Raw genomic sequence first — 17,839 nt, forward strand, 5'->3', positions numbered from 1 at the left:
GAACACATAATTCAAACCAGTTAGACTCAGTGGGTCTCATCTTTCAGTTTTCTTTTGTTTTGCAGTACTGGGAATGGAACCCAGGGGTATTCTACCTCTGAGCTACACCTGCTGCCTTATTTTTTATTCTTTAATTTGAAACAGGGTCTCACTAAGTTGCAAAGGGCCTCACTAAGTAGTTGAGGCTGCCAGAGAACCGTGATCTTCCTGTCTCAGTCTTCCAAATGCTAGAATTACAAGTGTGTACCACCACACTTGGCTCTAGATTTTATATAACATATTATTTTTTGCTGAATTTTAATGAAGAAATATATAACTCCTAAAACTGCTATCTTTGGACCCTAGAAAAAAATCTCTATGGTGGAACCATACAACCCCAAGAATTGTTATCTTGGGACCCCGAAAAGAAATTTTGCCATACTGGTAACAATAGTAAAGAATTAATCCTGAGAAATGGGAAATAGAGATACTGGCTATCATTCATTTTATATGAACCACTCACTCAAGCCCCTATTTTGCTATATATACCGCTCAACTTCAATTTTATGAGCTAATTAATTACTTTTTTAAAAATCTAATTAGACATAAAGGTGGGTATACTGTTGTCTGTAACTAAAAGGATTTTTACTAATGCACATCAATATTACTATCACATCAAAGAGATTAAAAGTTTTCCTAATAATGACTAAAATATACCAAATAGTACTCTCTGATATTTCATATTTGGAGTAGAAACCTGATTCAAGAAGATAAAGGGTAGAGGAATGTGACAGAAAAGAAGAAGAGAAGGGGGGAAATGCTGCCCTTCAACATTTATAAAAAAGAGGGCTTTTCTTTTTTTTTTTTTATTGGTGCAATGTAGTTATACATCTTAATGGAGTACAAGATGGTAAATGAGATGCACACATCTCTCATTTGGCCCTTCCCCAATTTCCATTCCACCCTCCCTTCCTTCTCATGTTTGGCTTAGTGATTGCTGTGTTTATGAATGTATAACATGTACATTAAGGAATTTCCCTCTTCTCCTCTTCCATCTTCCTCAGTTAGGTCACCTTATTTGCTCATCTGTGGTTTCTCCTTTTTCATCTAGAGTTCCTCCTATGACCTTTTTTTCTCCCTAGTTTCCTTTTATTAGGGAGAGCATCAATTTCTTACTTTTTGTAACTGACCAACCTCATTTAGCTTAATGTTCTTTAGTTCCATAAATGCAAATGATGTAATTTTGTTTTTCTTTATACCTGAGTAAAATTTCATATCCCATAGTTTTGTAATCCATTTATCTTTAATGGACATCTTGGCTGATTCCAGTGAAGGTCTTTTCAGAGAGTATAAATGCAAAAATGAAGATGACAAACCAGGCATCGTTGCACATACTTGTAATCCCAGTACTTGGGAGGCTGAGACAGGAGGATTGCAGGTTCGAGGCCAACCTTTGCAACTTAGGAAGACCCTGTTTCCAAATAGGAAATAAAAAATAAATCTGGGAGGTATATCCAGATGGGTAGTACAAGAGAAGAAGAAAAAAAGAAAATTACAAATGAAAATTGGAATTTTTGAACCTTGGTTTGATATCCTTGGAATATGATGCATTGTGCAACAAAATAATTATAAACAATAGAATGTGTTTACTCTGGAAGCTTACTAATCTAAGCAAATGAACTTTGTGCTATAATTTTTAAAGATTGAGTCATAACACTCAAATATAAAATAAACCTGTGTCAAAGATTTTATTTATCTTGTTAATTAAAAAGAACTAGAAAGCTGTTTTGCCAGTTCAAAGAAGAATTAGAAGGACAGATATAGTAGTCATGAAGGCTGGAATTGATTCATAAATAGATGCAAATCGTAGTAAATATATATGGTATAAAAATAATTTTCCCGAAAAAAAATTATTTGCATTTTTGTGGACAAGTATTATAAATTGCATTTTATTTTTTACAGTACTGGGCATTCTACCTCTAAGCTGTACCCCTAACACTTTTTTATTTAAAAATAAAAAATTAAAGATTTTGAAAAAGGGTCTCACTGAGTTGCAAATGGCCTTACTAAGTTCTAGCAATTTATTTGTGTGTGTGATGCTGAGAACTGAGCCCAGGGGCATTTTACCTCTGAGCTATACCCCAGCCCTGTTTTACTTTTTATTTTGCAACAGAGTCTTACTAAATTGCTGATGGCGTTGTTAAATTGTTGATGCTGCCCTTGTACTTCCTCAAGCTCCCAAATACTGGGATTACAGATGTGTGCCAACAAGCCAGGCTCAAATAATTTTTATCACTCAAAAATCAAACAAAAAAGGCTGATCTGGAGCTGAAGATGTAGTTTGGTGTTAGAATGTTTGCCTAGCATGTGTGAGGAGGCCCTGGGTATCAAACCCCAACACAGAAAAAAATAAACAATGTCCAACTTACTATATTTGGCTTGATTATTTACACAGGTACAGCAAGAGTATTAGCCATAGAGCTTTCTTGAGTGTGTTTTACAAATATGTCATAAAATTAACTTTCATCTGGAAAGATTCTACTTTTAAAAGTCAGTTTTATTATCCAGAGATTAAGAAACTAAGCTCAATAAACTTTACCATATTTCACCTGCAGTATCCAATTTGGATGAATGCCACTCTGTTCTAGTTCATTGAAATTTTATTACCATATATAAATGACCATCTTTGTCACAAATAAGTCTAAGACCTTCTACTTTAGGTACTAGAGAGGAATTTGTAGACATTGGCTTCATAAGTACAATCAGGCTTTGGTCTTCAGAGTGTTAGTCATATCTGATTATATGAGTCTCATTCTTAAGTACACAGTCTAGATAAGATGTTGGTTGCAAAATTTGGCCAATTATATCTTGTTGAAAAGGATGATTTGTTCTTATTAAATCTATAAAAATAACTATATTGTCAAAAAACAGAAGATTTAGAATTTCTGAATTCTGAAGTTGAGAATCAAATACCATTTTTAAATGTTTCATTTTTAATTTAAAAAATCAGGGTCAAGGCCGGGCGTGGTGGCGCACGCTTTTAATCCCCGCGCTTGGGAGGCAGAGACAGGAGGATCGCGCAGGTTCAAAGCCAGCCGCATGCACTGGCTTAGGAGACCTTGTTTCCAAATAAAATAATGTAAAAATAGGTCTGGGAGTGTAGCCCGGAGGTAGAAGGGTTTCCAGGAACCCCAGTACCACCAAAAAATAAAATAATAAATAAATAAATAAATAAATAAAAAATAAAAAATAAAAAATCAGGGTCAGCCGGGCGTGGTGGTGCATGCTTGTAATCCCCGCTCTTGGGCGGCTGAAACAGGAGGATCGCGCAGGTTCGAAGCCAGCCTCTTTCCAAGTAAAATACAAAACAGGTCTGGGAGTGTAGCCCAGATGTAGAAGGCCCCTGGGTTTCATCCCCAGTACCACCAAAAAAAAAAAAAAAAAAAATCAGAGTCTTCCCAGTTGTGTGGATTAAACAGAGTTTAAGAAAAAGAGCTTCCTCATATATTTAAAAAACAATATTTAAAGCAACCAACATCGCCGGGCGTGGGTGCACACACTTGTAATCCCAGTACTTGAGAGGCTGAGACAGGAGGAACACAGTACATGGACATCCTTAGCTACTTAGTAAAGCCCTTTGCAACTCAGTGAGACACTATTTCAAAATAAAGAATAAAAAATAGAGCTGGGGAATAGCTCGGAGGTAGAATGCTGCTAGGTTCTAACCTCAGCACTGCCAAAAAATAAATAAGTAAATAATAAATAAATAAAACAACCAACATCAATAATATTCCAAACCTATAACCAGGAAAAGAAATTAATAGCTGTAGTGTTAACTAACCAATAATATTAGTAGACAAGAGCAAAATAATCTGTTGAGGGTTAGAACATAACTATTTCAAGAGTTTTGATCAGTATCTCTCCCTAAACTAAAAACTTTTGGACAAAACCCTTGCATAGAAGAAAACTTTGTTATCAAACATAATATAATTATACTATAACTGCTGGAGAAAGGAAATACCTTGTTCTGGGAATATAACATGGTGGAACTCTTCTGTAACGCAGTTTGATAATATTTGTGGTCAAATGACTTTTGACAAGAGTGCTGGAACCGTTCATTGAGGAACGAACAATCTTTTTCCACAAATGTTCTTGAAAAACTGAGTATTCACATGCAGAAGAATGAAGCTAAGCAGGCTTGGTTGTTTGGGAGGCTAAGACAGGAGGATTGAGGTTCAAGGACAGCCTAAGGTACTTAGTGAGGCCCTTTGCAACTCAGTAAGACACTGTCTCAAAATAAAGAATAAAATATAGGGCTGGGGATGTAGCTCGGAGGTAGATTGCTCTTGAGTTCAATCCCCTGTAATGAGGGGAAAAAATTAAGCTGGACCTTTATCTAACACCATATACAAAAATTAAATCAAAGTCCTAATGTAAAACTAAAATGATATAACACTTAGAAGAAACCATAGAACAAAAACTTCATGACATTGAATCTGACATTGGTAAGTTTCTTAGCTATGGCACCAAAGTAGTAGGCAACCAAATAAATATAGATACATTAGAGTGCATGAATATTTTAAAACTTTTTATATCAAAAGACTTATCAATAGATTTAAAATGGCAACCACAGGACACAGCATATCTCAGTAGCTGAAACAAAAATAAAATTCAACCACCAAGAAGGCAGTTTCTAGACGAGCAAAATAAATACAGCTCACAAACCAAAACAGAAACAGGAACCACGGCGGAAGGAATCTAATAACTCTGAACTGTGGGATGTACTGCAAAAAGCTCGAGCACGTGACTGACCTGCTGAGGACCTGCTGCAGGTGCCATAGCTGTCGCGGGCTACGCGTCCAAACCGCAAACCCTGGTGCAGCAGCCTCAAGAAATCCAGATAAATAATCCAAGCCCTTAAAAGCAGCCACAGAACTCCAACATCTTAAGTGGCAAGCGGCGCCTGAGCCAAAATCTCATGTGCTCACTAATGGCAGCACTCCCAGTGGTACAGCCCCTTAGAGCCCCAGGAGGGGAACCATGTGCATGCAGGAAAGCCTTGGGATCCAGCAGCAGTGAGCCTTCCACTGGCTCAGACCACACCCAGGAAACCCTGTTCACCCAGAGAAGGGACTGGCGGGCTAGTCCAGTTAGAACTTAGAGTGTCATAGGAAAGGTGCTTAAGACGTGGTACCTGCACAAAGTCACAGGGGGCTGTGCCAAGCCTATATTAGACGCCCTCTGCACAAAGCAGTCAGAGGGTAGAGAAGAGATCACACAGAGACTGGGTCAAAAGCTGACAATAGGGTACAAAGCAAATAAGAGACATTGGAATATACTCCAGAATCTACCAGTGATCAGACATACAAATATTATATGGGCCCAGCCCCATATTTGTAAATTAGTAGGACCTTTTTTTTTTTTTTTTTTTTGCTTGCTTGTATTTTTGTTCTTGTTGTTCTGTTTTGGGGTATGTTTGTTTGTTTTTTCCTTCTCTTATTTGGTTTTTTGGGGGTTTTTTTGCTGGTTTGGTTTTTTTGTTTTGCTTTGTTGTCTTACACGGTCGCTAATTCTTAAGTTTATTTCATTTTTGTCCTTTCTTTTCTTTTTTCCTACTCTTTCTTACTCCCTTTTTTCTTTTGTTTTTTTTTTTCCCTTGAAGTATAATTGTTAACTTTTGTATCTTGTTTTGTTACTTTATATGTTTGTTTGCTCCTTCCTCCCCCCATTCCTTTTACAAACTTTCTCATACCAGCTTATCTACTCTCTTCTCTTAAAACTTTATTTTCCCTTACTGTATCTCCGTGTTTAATACTCAAGGTATTTCATATCTCCATACTTAAATACTCTACTAACTACAAGACTCCTACTATCTAACCTTCTCTCATTAATACTACCTTATTATACTTAAATTCATACTCAACCTAATCATATCCTCTACCTTACCCAAATCCTGTACCCTTCACCCCAGCTCCTTCCCCAATACCCAACCCTCACCATTGATAAAAGCACTGCTTACCCGCTGACACTTCTGTATTCCTACTACTAAGATTGGATTAAACATAAAACCAACAAAGATGAGAAGACATCAGTAAAACAGGCCTGAGAACCTGAAAATACGAGAACTAGGAATAGTGAAGAGACAACAAAAATCACAAATACTGACCTGCAAGAAATGCAATAAGCCGGGCGTGGTGGCACATGCTTGTAATCCCCGTGCTTGGGAGGCAGAGACAGGAAGATCGTGCAAGTTCGAAGCCAGCCGCTCTGTCTTAAGAGACCCTGTTTCCAAATAAAAAAGTATAAAAATAGGTTTGGGAGTGTAGCCTGGAGGTAGAAGGGCTTCCAGGAACCCCAGTACCACCAAAAAACATCCAAAAAAGAAATGCAAGAAGGGGAGTTCCGAATCTTGATCTACAATATGATGAAAGGCTTTAAAAGAAGTCTACAGAAAATGAAAGACAAAATAGAAACACTAAGAAAGAATCAGAAAGAGGTCTGGAATGAAATGAAAGAGTCAATAAATGAAATTAAGACAGCATTAGAAAGAAATTCTGGAGCCGGGTGTGGTGGCGCACGCTTGTAATCCCCACGCTTGGGAGGCGGAGACAGGAGGATCGCCCAGGTTCAAAGCCAGCTGCGCTGGCGTAAGAGGCCTGTTTCAAAAATATAAAATAGGTCTGGGAGTGTAGCCCAGAGGTAAAAGGGCTTCCAGGAACCCCAGTACCACCATAAAAAAAAAGAAAGAAATTCTAGAAGATCAGATGAAATGGAAAGTAGAATATCACTTTTAGAAGACAGTTAATTCAAAACCAAAAACACAGTCAACAGCATACAGAAGTCATTATAGCAACAAAACCTAAACATCCAACAACTATTGGACAATATGAAGTGTCCTCACTTATGGATAAAAGGCATTGAAGAAGGGACAGAAGTACAGACCAAGGGCGTTTGTAATCTCTTCAGAGAAATAATTTCAGAGGACTTTCCAAACATGGAAAGAGACTTGGATCTTCACGTCCAGATTTACAGAACACCATTAAGACAAGATCAAAGAAGAACCGTCCCATGCCATATAATAATCAGAATGACTAACATAGAGGCCAAGGAAAGAATTTTAAAAGCAATGAGAACAAAAGGACAGGTGACATATTGAGGCAAAAGAATAAAAATCACTCCAGAATATACAACCAAAGCCATGAATGCCAGGAGAGACTGGTATGATGTGATCCAGATCCTGGAAGAAAACAACTTCCAACCAAAATTGCTATATCCAGCAAAACTATTAATCAAAACTGATGGAGAAACAACAGTGTTTCAAGATAAGCAAAAAGTTTGTGAATTTAGAGCCAACACTAGAGAAAATACTTAAAGAAATAAACCATAAAGAAGAATAAAGAAGCAGCCTTCAGAACCAGAGAAGAGATGAAGAAAATCAGTGGGGCATCTAAGTAAAGAAAAAATAATAGGATACCAAACAGAAAACAGAACACAAAATGACAAGAAACAAAAATCATATTTCAGTAATAACTCTGAACATCAAAGGACTTCACTCACCTATCAAAAGACATAGACTGGCAATGAGGATTAAAAAACATAATCCAAATATATGCTGTTTGCAAGAAACTCAACTTACAGCCAAAGACATTCATAGACTGAAAATGAAAGGATATAAAAAGATATACCATGCTAATGAAGACCAAACACGGGCAGGGGTAGCAACGCTGTTATCCAACAAAACAGACTTTAAGCTAAAACACATCAGAAGAGATAAAGCAAGACACTTCCTTTTGTTAAAAGGAACAATCGACCAAGAAGATATAATGATAGTAAATGTTTATCCCCCAAATGTGGGGGTAGCCACATTTGTAAAACAAATCCTTCTGGACATCACATGTAAAATAGACCCAAATACAATAATATTGGGATACTTCAACACACTTCTCACACCACTAGATCAATCTTCAAGGCAAAAGATAAGTACAGACTCTTCAGAATTTAAAAAAAAACCTATAAACCAAATGGACTTAATAGACATATACAGAGTATTTCAACCGGAAACAACAGAATACATATTCTTCTCAGCAGCCCATGGTACTTTCTCCAAAATTGATCACATCCTGGGCCACAAAGCAAGCACCAGCAAATTCAAAAGATGTAATATAATTCCCTGCATCTTTTCAGACCATAATGTAATGAAAGTAGAAATAAACAACAGGAACCCCAAAAGAAACTATTTAAATGCATGGATATTGAATGATACACTATTGAACAATGAGTAGGTAAGATCAGAAATTAAGGGAGAAATAAAGAAATTTCTGTAATTAAATGAAAATAGAGAAACAAATCACCAAAATTTATGGGACACTTTGAAGGCAGTGTTAAGAGGAAAGTTTATAGCATGGATTGCCCACATAAGACCAGAGTTACCAAGTGAACAACCTAATAACACATCTCAAGGACCTAGAAAGACTGCAACAGTGTAATCCCAAAGCCAGCAGAAGGCAGGAAATTATTAAAATCAGAGAACAAATAAATGAAATAGAGAACAAAAAAATAATTCAAAGAATCGACAAAACAAAAAGCTGTTTCTTTGAAAAGATTAGTAAGATTGACAAACCCATGGCCAACCTAACCAAAAGAAAGAAAGAATCAACTCGTATTATTAAAATCAGAAATAAAAAAGGAGACATCATCATAGACAGGAAATTCAATTCAAAGGATTATCGGAAACTATTTTGAAAATTTATACTCCAATAGAGTGGAAAACATTGAAGAAATAGATTTTTTAAGTGCATATAACCTACCTATACCGAACCAAGAAGACATAGCAAACCTAAACCAACCAATTGCAAGCAGAGAAATAGAAACAGCAATAAAAATTCTGCCATCAAAGAAAACCCCAGGCTCTGATGGATTTCCAGCCGAATTCTACAAAACCTTCAGTGAAGAACTAATCCCAACACTTCACAACATGTTCCAGGATATTGAAAGAGATGGAAGTCTCCCAAATTCCTTCTATGAGGCCAGTATCACATTAATCCCCAAACCAAATAAAGATACCTCAAAAAAGGAAATTACAGACCAATATCCTTGATGAACATAGATGCAAAAATTCTAAACTAAATACTAGCTATATGCATTCAAAACCATATAAAGAGAATTGTATGCCACCACCAAGTCAGTTTCATCCCAGAAAAGCAAGGCTTGTTCAGTATACACAAATCAATACACGCTATTCACCACATAAATAGAATTGAGAACAAAAACCACATGATTATATCAATAGATGCTGAAAAGGCATTTGACAAAATCCAACACCCATTTTATGTTAAAAATACTGCAGAAAATTGGAATAGAAGGAACGTATTTCAACATCATTAAGGCATTATACAAAAACCCAAAGCCAACATCATATTGAATGAGGGAAAACTGCAAGAATTTCTTCTAAAATCAGGAACAAGACAAGGATCCCACTATCACCACCACTCCTTTTCAATATAGTCCTCAAGACTCTTGCCACAGCAATAAGACAAGAGAAGGAAATCAAAAGAATTTGTATAGGAAGAGAAGAATTAAACCTATCCTTATTTGGTGATGACATGATCCTTTATCAAGAATACCCAACAAACTCAACCAGAAGACTACAATAAAATCAATCTAAAGAAATCAGTAAAGGGAATCCAGAGAATTCCAGGGAATCTATTATAATCTGGAGAACAAGATACAAACCAAAAGGAGTTGTAATCTTGAGCCAACCTATGTTGACCTAGTAGAGAAGGAAACCAGAGAATAATACCAAACCTTGATCTCTCCCAACCGTCATTCTCGTACCAGTGCCTCCCACTAAAGAACCCAAAATAGTTTATCTATGCTATACTGTCCATAAAGTTCAGTTATAAGTAGAGAGAATGAAGAATGTTAGAGAGTGAATCTAAAAGGAAATGAAAAATAATCTAGGACTTGCTAGGTATGGTGTTGCACTCTTGTAATCCAATACTTGAGAGATAGACAGGAGGTTCATGGCCAACCTCAGCTACTTAGTGAGGCCGTCCACAATTTAGTAGGATCCTGTTTCAAATTAAAGAATAAAAAATAGGGCTGAGGATGTAGCTCAGAGGTAGAATGCCCCTAGGTTCAATTTCTAGTACTGCCAAAACAAAAAACAAAATATTTAAGACTTAAATATGTCTAGGAATAGGCTGAGTGTAGTGGTTCACGCTTGTAATCCCAGCATTTGGGAGACTGAGACAGAAGGATCATGGTTCACAGAAGACAGCTTCAGCTACTTAGTGAGGCCCTCTGTAACTCAATGAGACCCTGTTTCAAAATAAAGAATTAAAAAATCGGGCTGGAGGTGTCATTTGGAGGTAGAATGCCCCTGGGTTCCATCCCCAGACCTACAAAAAATAAAAAAGACTTCAGATTGTTAAATGCAGAGCCAGTATAAGAGTATTCAGCACTTCACTCTTAAACATAATGCTATATTTTCTTATCAAAAATGTTTTGTCACATATTATTTATCAAATAGTTAAAATATTTTAAATCTGAGAGTTTCTGCCCTTTTCAAAATATTTGGCTGTACCTCACAATAAGTAGTGAGCAGCAAAGAATTACCAAAATTTTTTTCTATACTAATGATGTTTTTAGAATAATAATCTGTAGTTGTTCCCCTTGTTTAGATTCCAGACTCCATCATCTCTCGTGGTGTTCAGGTGCTTCCACGAGACACAGCTTCCCTCAGCACTACTCCTTCAGAATCGCCTCGTGCTCAGGCTACATCCCGCCTCTCTACAGCTTCCTGTCCAACACCAAAAGTAAGTACAGTTCCTTGGCACTTTACACTTGCTCTACTGTGAAATCTGGGAAAACTAACCAATATTTCACCCTGTTTACCAATGTTGGGTTGCATGCAAGATACTATAAAAATGAATGGAATATAAGATAGTTACCACCCATTGTTTTCACACATTGTCATATTAGGCCAATAGCAGGACAATAGAAATTTCATGCAAAATGTGTACTTCCACATAACAGCTAAGGGTATCACTTTCAGTACCACCTGTTTCTTTGTTGTAGACCTGTTATTTTTTAGCATACTCATCAGTGTAAATGTAAAGTTATTTGTTTATGCTGAGGATAAATGTATTTTTTGGCCAATAAACAGCAAGATTAACAAAATACTGTCACCAAAGGGATTATTTTAAGCTTGTTCAGGCTGGGGTAGCTCCCTGCTCTAGTATCATTCCAAATTTTTTCAAACATATTTAACTTGGAATGTTGCTGCCTAATATTTGGAAACAAATCAAAACTTATTAGAAAGAAAGTTTTAATGCCAACCTTTGGGAGGGGGGTCTTAATCTTTATTATCATCTGTCACTGAATCATGGTAGGGGAAAGATTAGACAATTTACTTACTGCTTCACATCTTTGCGTATATGATAAATTAATTAGCAAACTTAATTATTGTTTTGACTATTTTCTCCTATAATGTCCTTTCCCTGGTTAAGTTAGTCATTGTGCTTTCAAGTTTTCTATGTGATGGATGTTAACATGGTATTAAATATCAGGCTATACACTAAATTTATCCTAAGTATCTGACAGACTATGGCTTTTATCCTTTTTCTTGTCATCAAATTTAAGAACCTAATTAGCTGTATTCCTCAATTTCAACTTTTTAAAATTAGTTTTGAGTATTATAATTGCATTTAACTAGAAGGTTTTTTTTTTTACATTATGTGATACAGCCTTCTCAGCAGTCTTTAGAGTGTTCCTGTTGTATATCATTGTTTTTAGACATGTGTCAAAAATAACTGATATTAACTTTATTGCTTAAAAATCAAGGTCATGAATCATCAGTGAAGAAAAACTACAAAAACATTCTAGACATATAGTACATGTTAATGCCATTTGTTTATGAGTCACTTATATTTTCAAGTGAATGAAAACAGGAGTTCTCAAAACCTAAGTTACATAGAAAAATCTTATCTGTGTTTTTATGTTATTAAAACAAAATAACCTATGGTTCGATTGTATTAAATATCAAATATGCAAGCTAGACTTATTTATATAAAGTCTAGGAAATATTTAAAACGAAAAGTTGGGTCAAATGTGAAATATTTAGTCCATCAGGTATTAAGATCTAAATGTTAGGTATACAGAACCACCCTAGACAAAATTGTTTTTCCTTTCTTAATAATATACTATACTTAATAATATACTATAATTATAGCTGGGTGTGGTGGTGCAGTACTTGGGTAGCTGAGATAGCTACTCAGTGAGGCCCTCCACAACTTAGTGAGATCATGTTTCAAAAAATTAAAGAATAAAAAATCGGGCTGGGGGTGTAGCTCGGACGTAGAATGCCCCTGGGTTCAGTCTCCAGCAACACACACAGACACGCACACATAATAATAATTATTATTATTATAAATAGTTTTGAAAAATATTTAAGGTAAACTTAATTATACATAGTAGTTCTTGAGTCCTTTTTAAACTTTATAATTATACTTAAGTTACAAAGAGGATGTCACATAGGTTTTTAAATTATTCATACTTCCAAACTCACCAAAGTAAAATCCTAAAAACAGTTTAACATTTATTTAATTAGTAAATTCATTGAGAGACTCTAGGGGAGCATGTGATTTATCTTCATATTTTTTCCTTATTTAGCACTTAGTTAACCATACTGACAGTGAACTCAAGACATTATATTTTTATCTAAGGATATGATTATATTTTTTCTAGATAATTTTACCAGCACTAGAATATATACCTAAGGGTAAAATTACTGCTTTTGTGTAATTTAGGGAATAATATTTAATGCTGAATTCTGAACTAGACAAAACTAGTTTGAATACTGATATTTTAAAAGGAGTAAAGAAAGTCAGATTAATCTGATAGGAAGTCTGATAAGTTATAAAACTTCTTGAGTCTTAACTAAGCACTCTTGTAAGTGATTTAGCATTCATGACATATATAGCATGTATCCCCATGGAGTTTATAGTTTAGTCAAAACTATGTTAAAGTAAACAGGTAGAGAAACAGTTTAGTAATTATAATTTCACAATAATTTAATAATTACAAATTGAAGTACACAGCAAGAAGAAATAAACTGTCTAGCAAGGAAGCCTCATGTAGATAGAGTGATCAAAGAAAACGTCTCTAGGTAGTAACATTTCACCAAGAGCATGAAAGATGAATGAAACCATACATGAGCTTTTGTGCTAGGTGGAAGTTTTAAGAATTATATTCAGTAATAATGACCAGATTAAAGGCACTTGTCACCAATCAAGAACTCTCAGTTTAAAACTTTTCATTAGTCAGTGACTAGCCTTAATTCTTAATTCTGAGACCTCAGGATCCAATTTTTCTCCACTGAGTCCAATTTCTAGGCCATAAATTTTTAGCACTTAGCTCTGTCCTGGATGTTATTTTAATTTGTAGCATAAAAAATTGGGGGCAGAAAAGAAGTAAAAAATGATTATCAAGTTTCTAATTTAAGATATTGGACAGATGATATTATTTAACTATATTAGGGAATCAAAGAAAAACAGCAAATTTTTAGGGGAAATACATTTTGATTTTGAATGTGCTCAATTTGAAGTATGTGTGAGACATACTGGGAATGATATTGAATACTAATTTGGAAATACAGTTTAAGCTTTTTCTACATCTTGGTTGTACATATTAGTGTTATCCAAACCCCATAGTAATCCTCTATTTGTCTCAGATTAAGCATGAATAGTCTGTCATGAAGAAAAGAGACCCTCTTTCAAAACAAAACAAAACAAAACAAAAATACGAAGGGGGATGAAATGGAAGTATTGCTAAAATGCCTCTGGGTACAATTCCCAGTACCTCAAGAAATATATGTGTGAATGAATATTCTTTATATCAGAAATACCATGCAATCTTGAATGATCAGCATTGGGAAAATATGATAATAGAAGGCCTACATCAAAATGCTTTCTTCTCTACCCAATAACTACATTGCATTAGGAAAGTTGCATAATATTTCTGAGATTTGTGTCTATATGAGATTGGGAATCCATGTCTCCCCATCAGGTTTATTAAATTTTTAAGTAAGTCCTTATCTATTGGCAGGCAGTGGTGAACAAGTAGACACTGTCTCCTGCCTTTACAAGCAGATAAAACATACAAATATAAATCACAATAAAATTTAATTAAGTGTTGTGATTTATCATGAGGGGTACAGAATATTATGAAAATAAAATTCAAGCCGGGCGTGGTGGCACACGCTTGTAATCCCAGCGCTTGGGAGGCGGAGACAGGAGGATCGCGCAGGTTCAAAGCCAGCCGCGTGCGCTGGCTTAAGAGACCCTGTTTCCAAATAAAAATATAAAAAATAGGTCTGGGAGTGTAGCCCAGAGGTAGAAGGGCTTCCAGGAACCCCAGTACCACCAAAAGAAAAAAAGAAAAGAAAATGCAGAAACATTTCATTAAGTCTTTGTAGAAACTGTAGAAATGAAGGACTGGGGGTATAGCCCACTTGCAGGATGCACTTCTACGCCATGGATTGAATCCTGAACACTCCTACATCACAACCAAGTTATGATTCATAATTAATAGTTCCAACCTTCTCTTTTGTAGCTTCTAAGTACTACTTACTGGATAGTTTAAGCTGAAAGACGTTATGTCCTTTTCTTGTGAGGCAGGGATGGTTCTAGGGACTGAACCTAGAAGTGTTATAACTCTAAGCTATATTCCCAGCCCCTTTTATTTTTTATTTTGAAACAGTGTCTCACTAAATTGTTAAGGCTGACCTTCAATCTGTTATCCTCCTTTCTCAGTCTCATAAGTACTGATATTACAGGTGTAAACCACCACACCCAGATAAACTTCATGGGTATTGTATGTATACATCTATTTCTCTAGATTAGCTATAATATAAACATTATTTTGCTTACCATTTTATATTCATACTGCAATATAATATTCTATAATGTGGTTTGATCCTTTAAGGTTCTCCAGCTACAATGAAAACAATTTCTCCATATAAAATATACTGTTTTTATTTCTTTCTTTTAGTACACTCATCACAATCTAATAAAGACAACCATGTATTATCTTTTCTAAACAGTTCTTCATAGAATAGCATTTTCTCCAATAATACTACTTGCTGAAATAACATCATAGTTCATTGTATATGGATAACACATTTTTCTTTAAACAAGACATTTTCAAATGAAATTTAACTGAAATGATGAGTGATTTCTAGTCCTCTTGCTTTTTGACTGCAAAGAATCTTCTACCTCTCAGCTATACTCCTAACCCTATTTTATCTTTATTTTAAAACAGGGTCTCACTAGACTAAGAATCTTTTAAGAACAAATTTAGAATTTTAGTGTTTCATTGCCCTAAGTAAAATAGTACTTAAACCAAAAGGTGAAATGATGTTTAGATTCTATTTAAATAAGTCTAGAGCACGTAAGGTCTAGTATTTGATGATAATCTTCCAAAAAAGATTTTCTGAAAGAATAATTTCCTAACATATAACCTTTTTTTAAATGAGTATGTTTCACATCTTAGATGACCACTGATTTTCTTTATGAAGAGCAGCATTCCTTCTATTTAGGAATTAAAATAAAGAAGCTTGAAGTAGAAAATAATAATAGGAGCAAATAAGAAAAAATACAAAATTCCAATCAACTCACTGTTCTCTTTATAAGTTACCAAAATAGAGAATATTTTTAAAGTGCAATATTATTACCATTTAATTTCTTAAGAATCTGAAGTTTTACTTTTAAGAAGTTCATATGCTCTATAACCACATGGTTTTTGTTCCTTAAAGATTAGAAAATAATTTGTGCCCAAACTAACCAGAGAGTTGATTTTTTTCTTCTCAGGAAGAAAATACTAATACCTAATTTAATTAAAAATTATGCAATGATATTAAGGTATATTTTTAAATATTTACACATGAAGACCATGCTCCTCTAATAAACTAATGTCTAATTTTTATTCAACCAAAATCCAGAATTATAACTTCCTTATTGGTTTCTATTATTGTTATTTGAGCAAAGGAATTTTAATTATTCTGAATAAATTATTTTCTTAAACATGATTTTTCATGTGTGATTCTAAAAGGCACAGTGATTTCCTTTACCTATAAAAATGGCATTATTGATCCCAGTACTTGGGAAGCTGGAACAGGTGGATCATGGTTTGTAGACACCCTCAGCTACTTAAATGAGACCTTGTTTAAAAATAAAGAATAAGCTGGGCGTGGTGGTGCACCCTTGTAAACCCCGCGCTTGGGAGGTGGAGACAGGAGGATTGCGCAGGTTCAAAGCCAGCCGTGCTGGCTTAAGAGACCCTGTTTCCAAATAAAAAAGTATAAAAATAGGTCTGGATTGTAGCCCGGAGGTAGAGGGTTTCCAGGAACCCCAGTACCACCAAAAAAATAAATAGGAAGGAAGGAAGGAAGGAAGGAAGGAAGGAAGGAAGGAAGGAAGGAAGGAAGGAAGGAGAGAGAGAAAAAAAGGAAATGGGGCTGGGGTGTAGCTCGGAGGTAGAATACCCCTGGGTTCCATCCACAGTTCTGCCAAAAAAAAAAAAAAAAAATGACAATATTGATCCAATATCAACATAAAATTTCTTAAAATTTTCCATTAATGCTAGTTTGAGTTTTTGTTTGTTTGTTTTGTGCAGTGTGTGGGATGGTTATTGTTGGGTTTTGTTTTTGTTTTTGTTTGGTACTGGGATTGAACCCTGATGCATTCTATTACTTAACTACATCCTCAACCCTTTTTATTTATTTTTAAAATATTTTTAAAAATTTTTTATTGGTGCATTGTAGTCACACATCTTAATGGGGTACAAGATGGTAGAGACTGGATCTCTCTTAAGTTGCCCACCCTACCTTACAAGGGAACTTACAGTTCCCTTGCCTCAGTCTCCCAAGCCCCAAGCACTGAACCAGTCATTTTACTAATTTTAATAAATTCTTCCATTTCATCACCATTTTCCATTGAATAGTAGAATGATTATGTGCTATGGCAGGTCCATTAGCTAAAGCTAAACCTGACCTTCCCAAATGTTTAAATAATCTCATTTAGTTGCCATAATTCTGGCCTAAATTAGACCACTAACTGGTATCTCAAATTATTTTCTACTATTTTAAAGAGCCAGTGAACTAGTGAGATCAAAAACACATTCAACAAAACCAAAGAAAAATGAGTTTTATTTTATGCAATGCTAACTATCCAGTCTGCAGATTATTGAACATTAGTACTCTCAATGTCATATCATCTCAAGTTATTGATCAAATTTCTTGGTCTCAGGACTCCTTCAGACTTTTGAAATCATTAAGGATTCAAAAAGCTTATACTAATGTAAAAGTTATTTTTACAGAGCTAGGACAAAAAAAAAGTCCTAAAATTCATGTGGAAAAACAAAAAAAGCCCCATAATAGCCATAGTAATTCTAAGCAGTAAGAACCATGCCGGAGACATCAGAATACCTGGTTTCAAATTATATTATAGAGCTGTTGTAACAAAACAGCATGGTACTAGCACATGAATCGACATAGAGACAATTGAAATAGAAGAGACAATCAAAATCATAGCCAGTTAAATTTGATGCCAAAAACATACTGGAGAAAGATGACCTTTTCAACAAATGACAATGGGAAAACTGGGTAGCCATATGTAGAAGAATGAAACCACACCCCCTCTCTTACTGTGGACAAAAATCACTAAAGATGAAATAAAAACCTAGAGATTAGACCATAAGCTTTGCAATTACTAGAAAAGGGCATAGGACCAACCCTCTAACATATAGGCACTGGCAGAGAATTCCTGAATAAGACAACCATACCACTAGAAAAAACAACCAA

General features: G+C 35.1%; 1 protein-coding gene across 9 annotated transcripts in view; it reads left to right on the plus strand.

Moving 5' to 3' along the window:
* Positions 1-17,839, plus strand: part of GPHN (gephyrin) — a gene marked incomplete at both ends in the record, with an annotated part of 546,660 nt that overhangs the window by 320,082 nt on the left and 208,739 nt on the right. For all 9 annotated transcript variants that reach the window (XM_080706865.1, XM_080706872.1, XM_080706867.1 and 6 more), the window contains one exon: positions 10,662-10,796. In XM_080706865.1, coding sequence (XP_080562991.1) covers positions 10,662-10,796 — 135 coding nt within the window. The remainder of the gene's footprint in view (positions 1-10,661; positions 10,797-17,839) is intronic.

Source organism: Muscardinus avellanarius (genome assembly GCF_963383645.1).
Source record: "Muscardinus avellanarius genome assembly, chromosome: 12".
Taxonomy (NCBI): Eukaryota; Metazoa; Chordata; class Mammalia; order Rodentia; family Gliridae; genus Muscardinus; species Muscardinus avellanarius.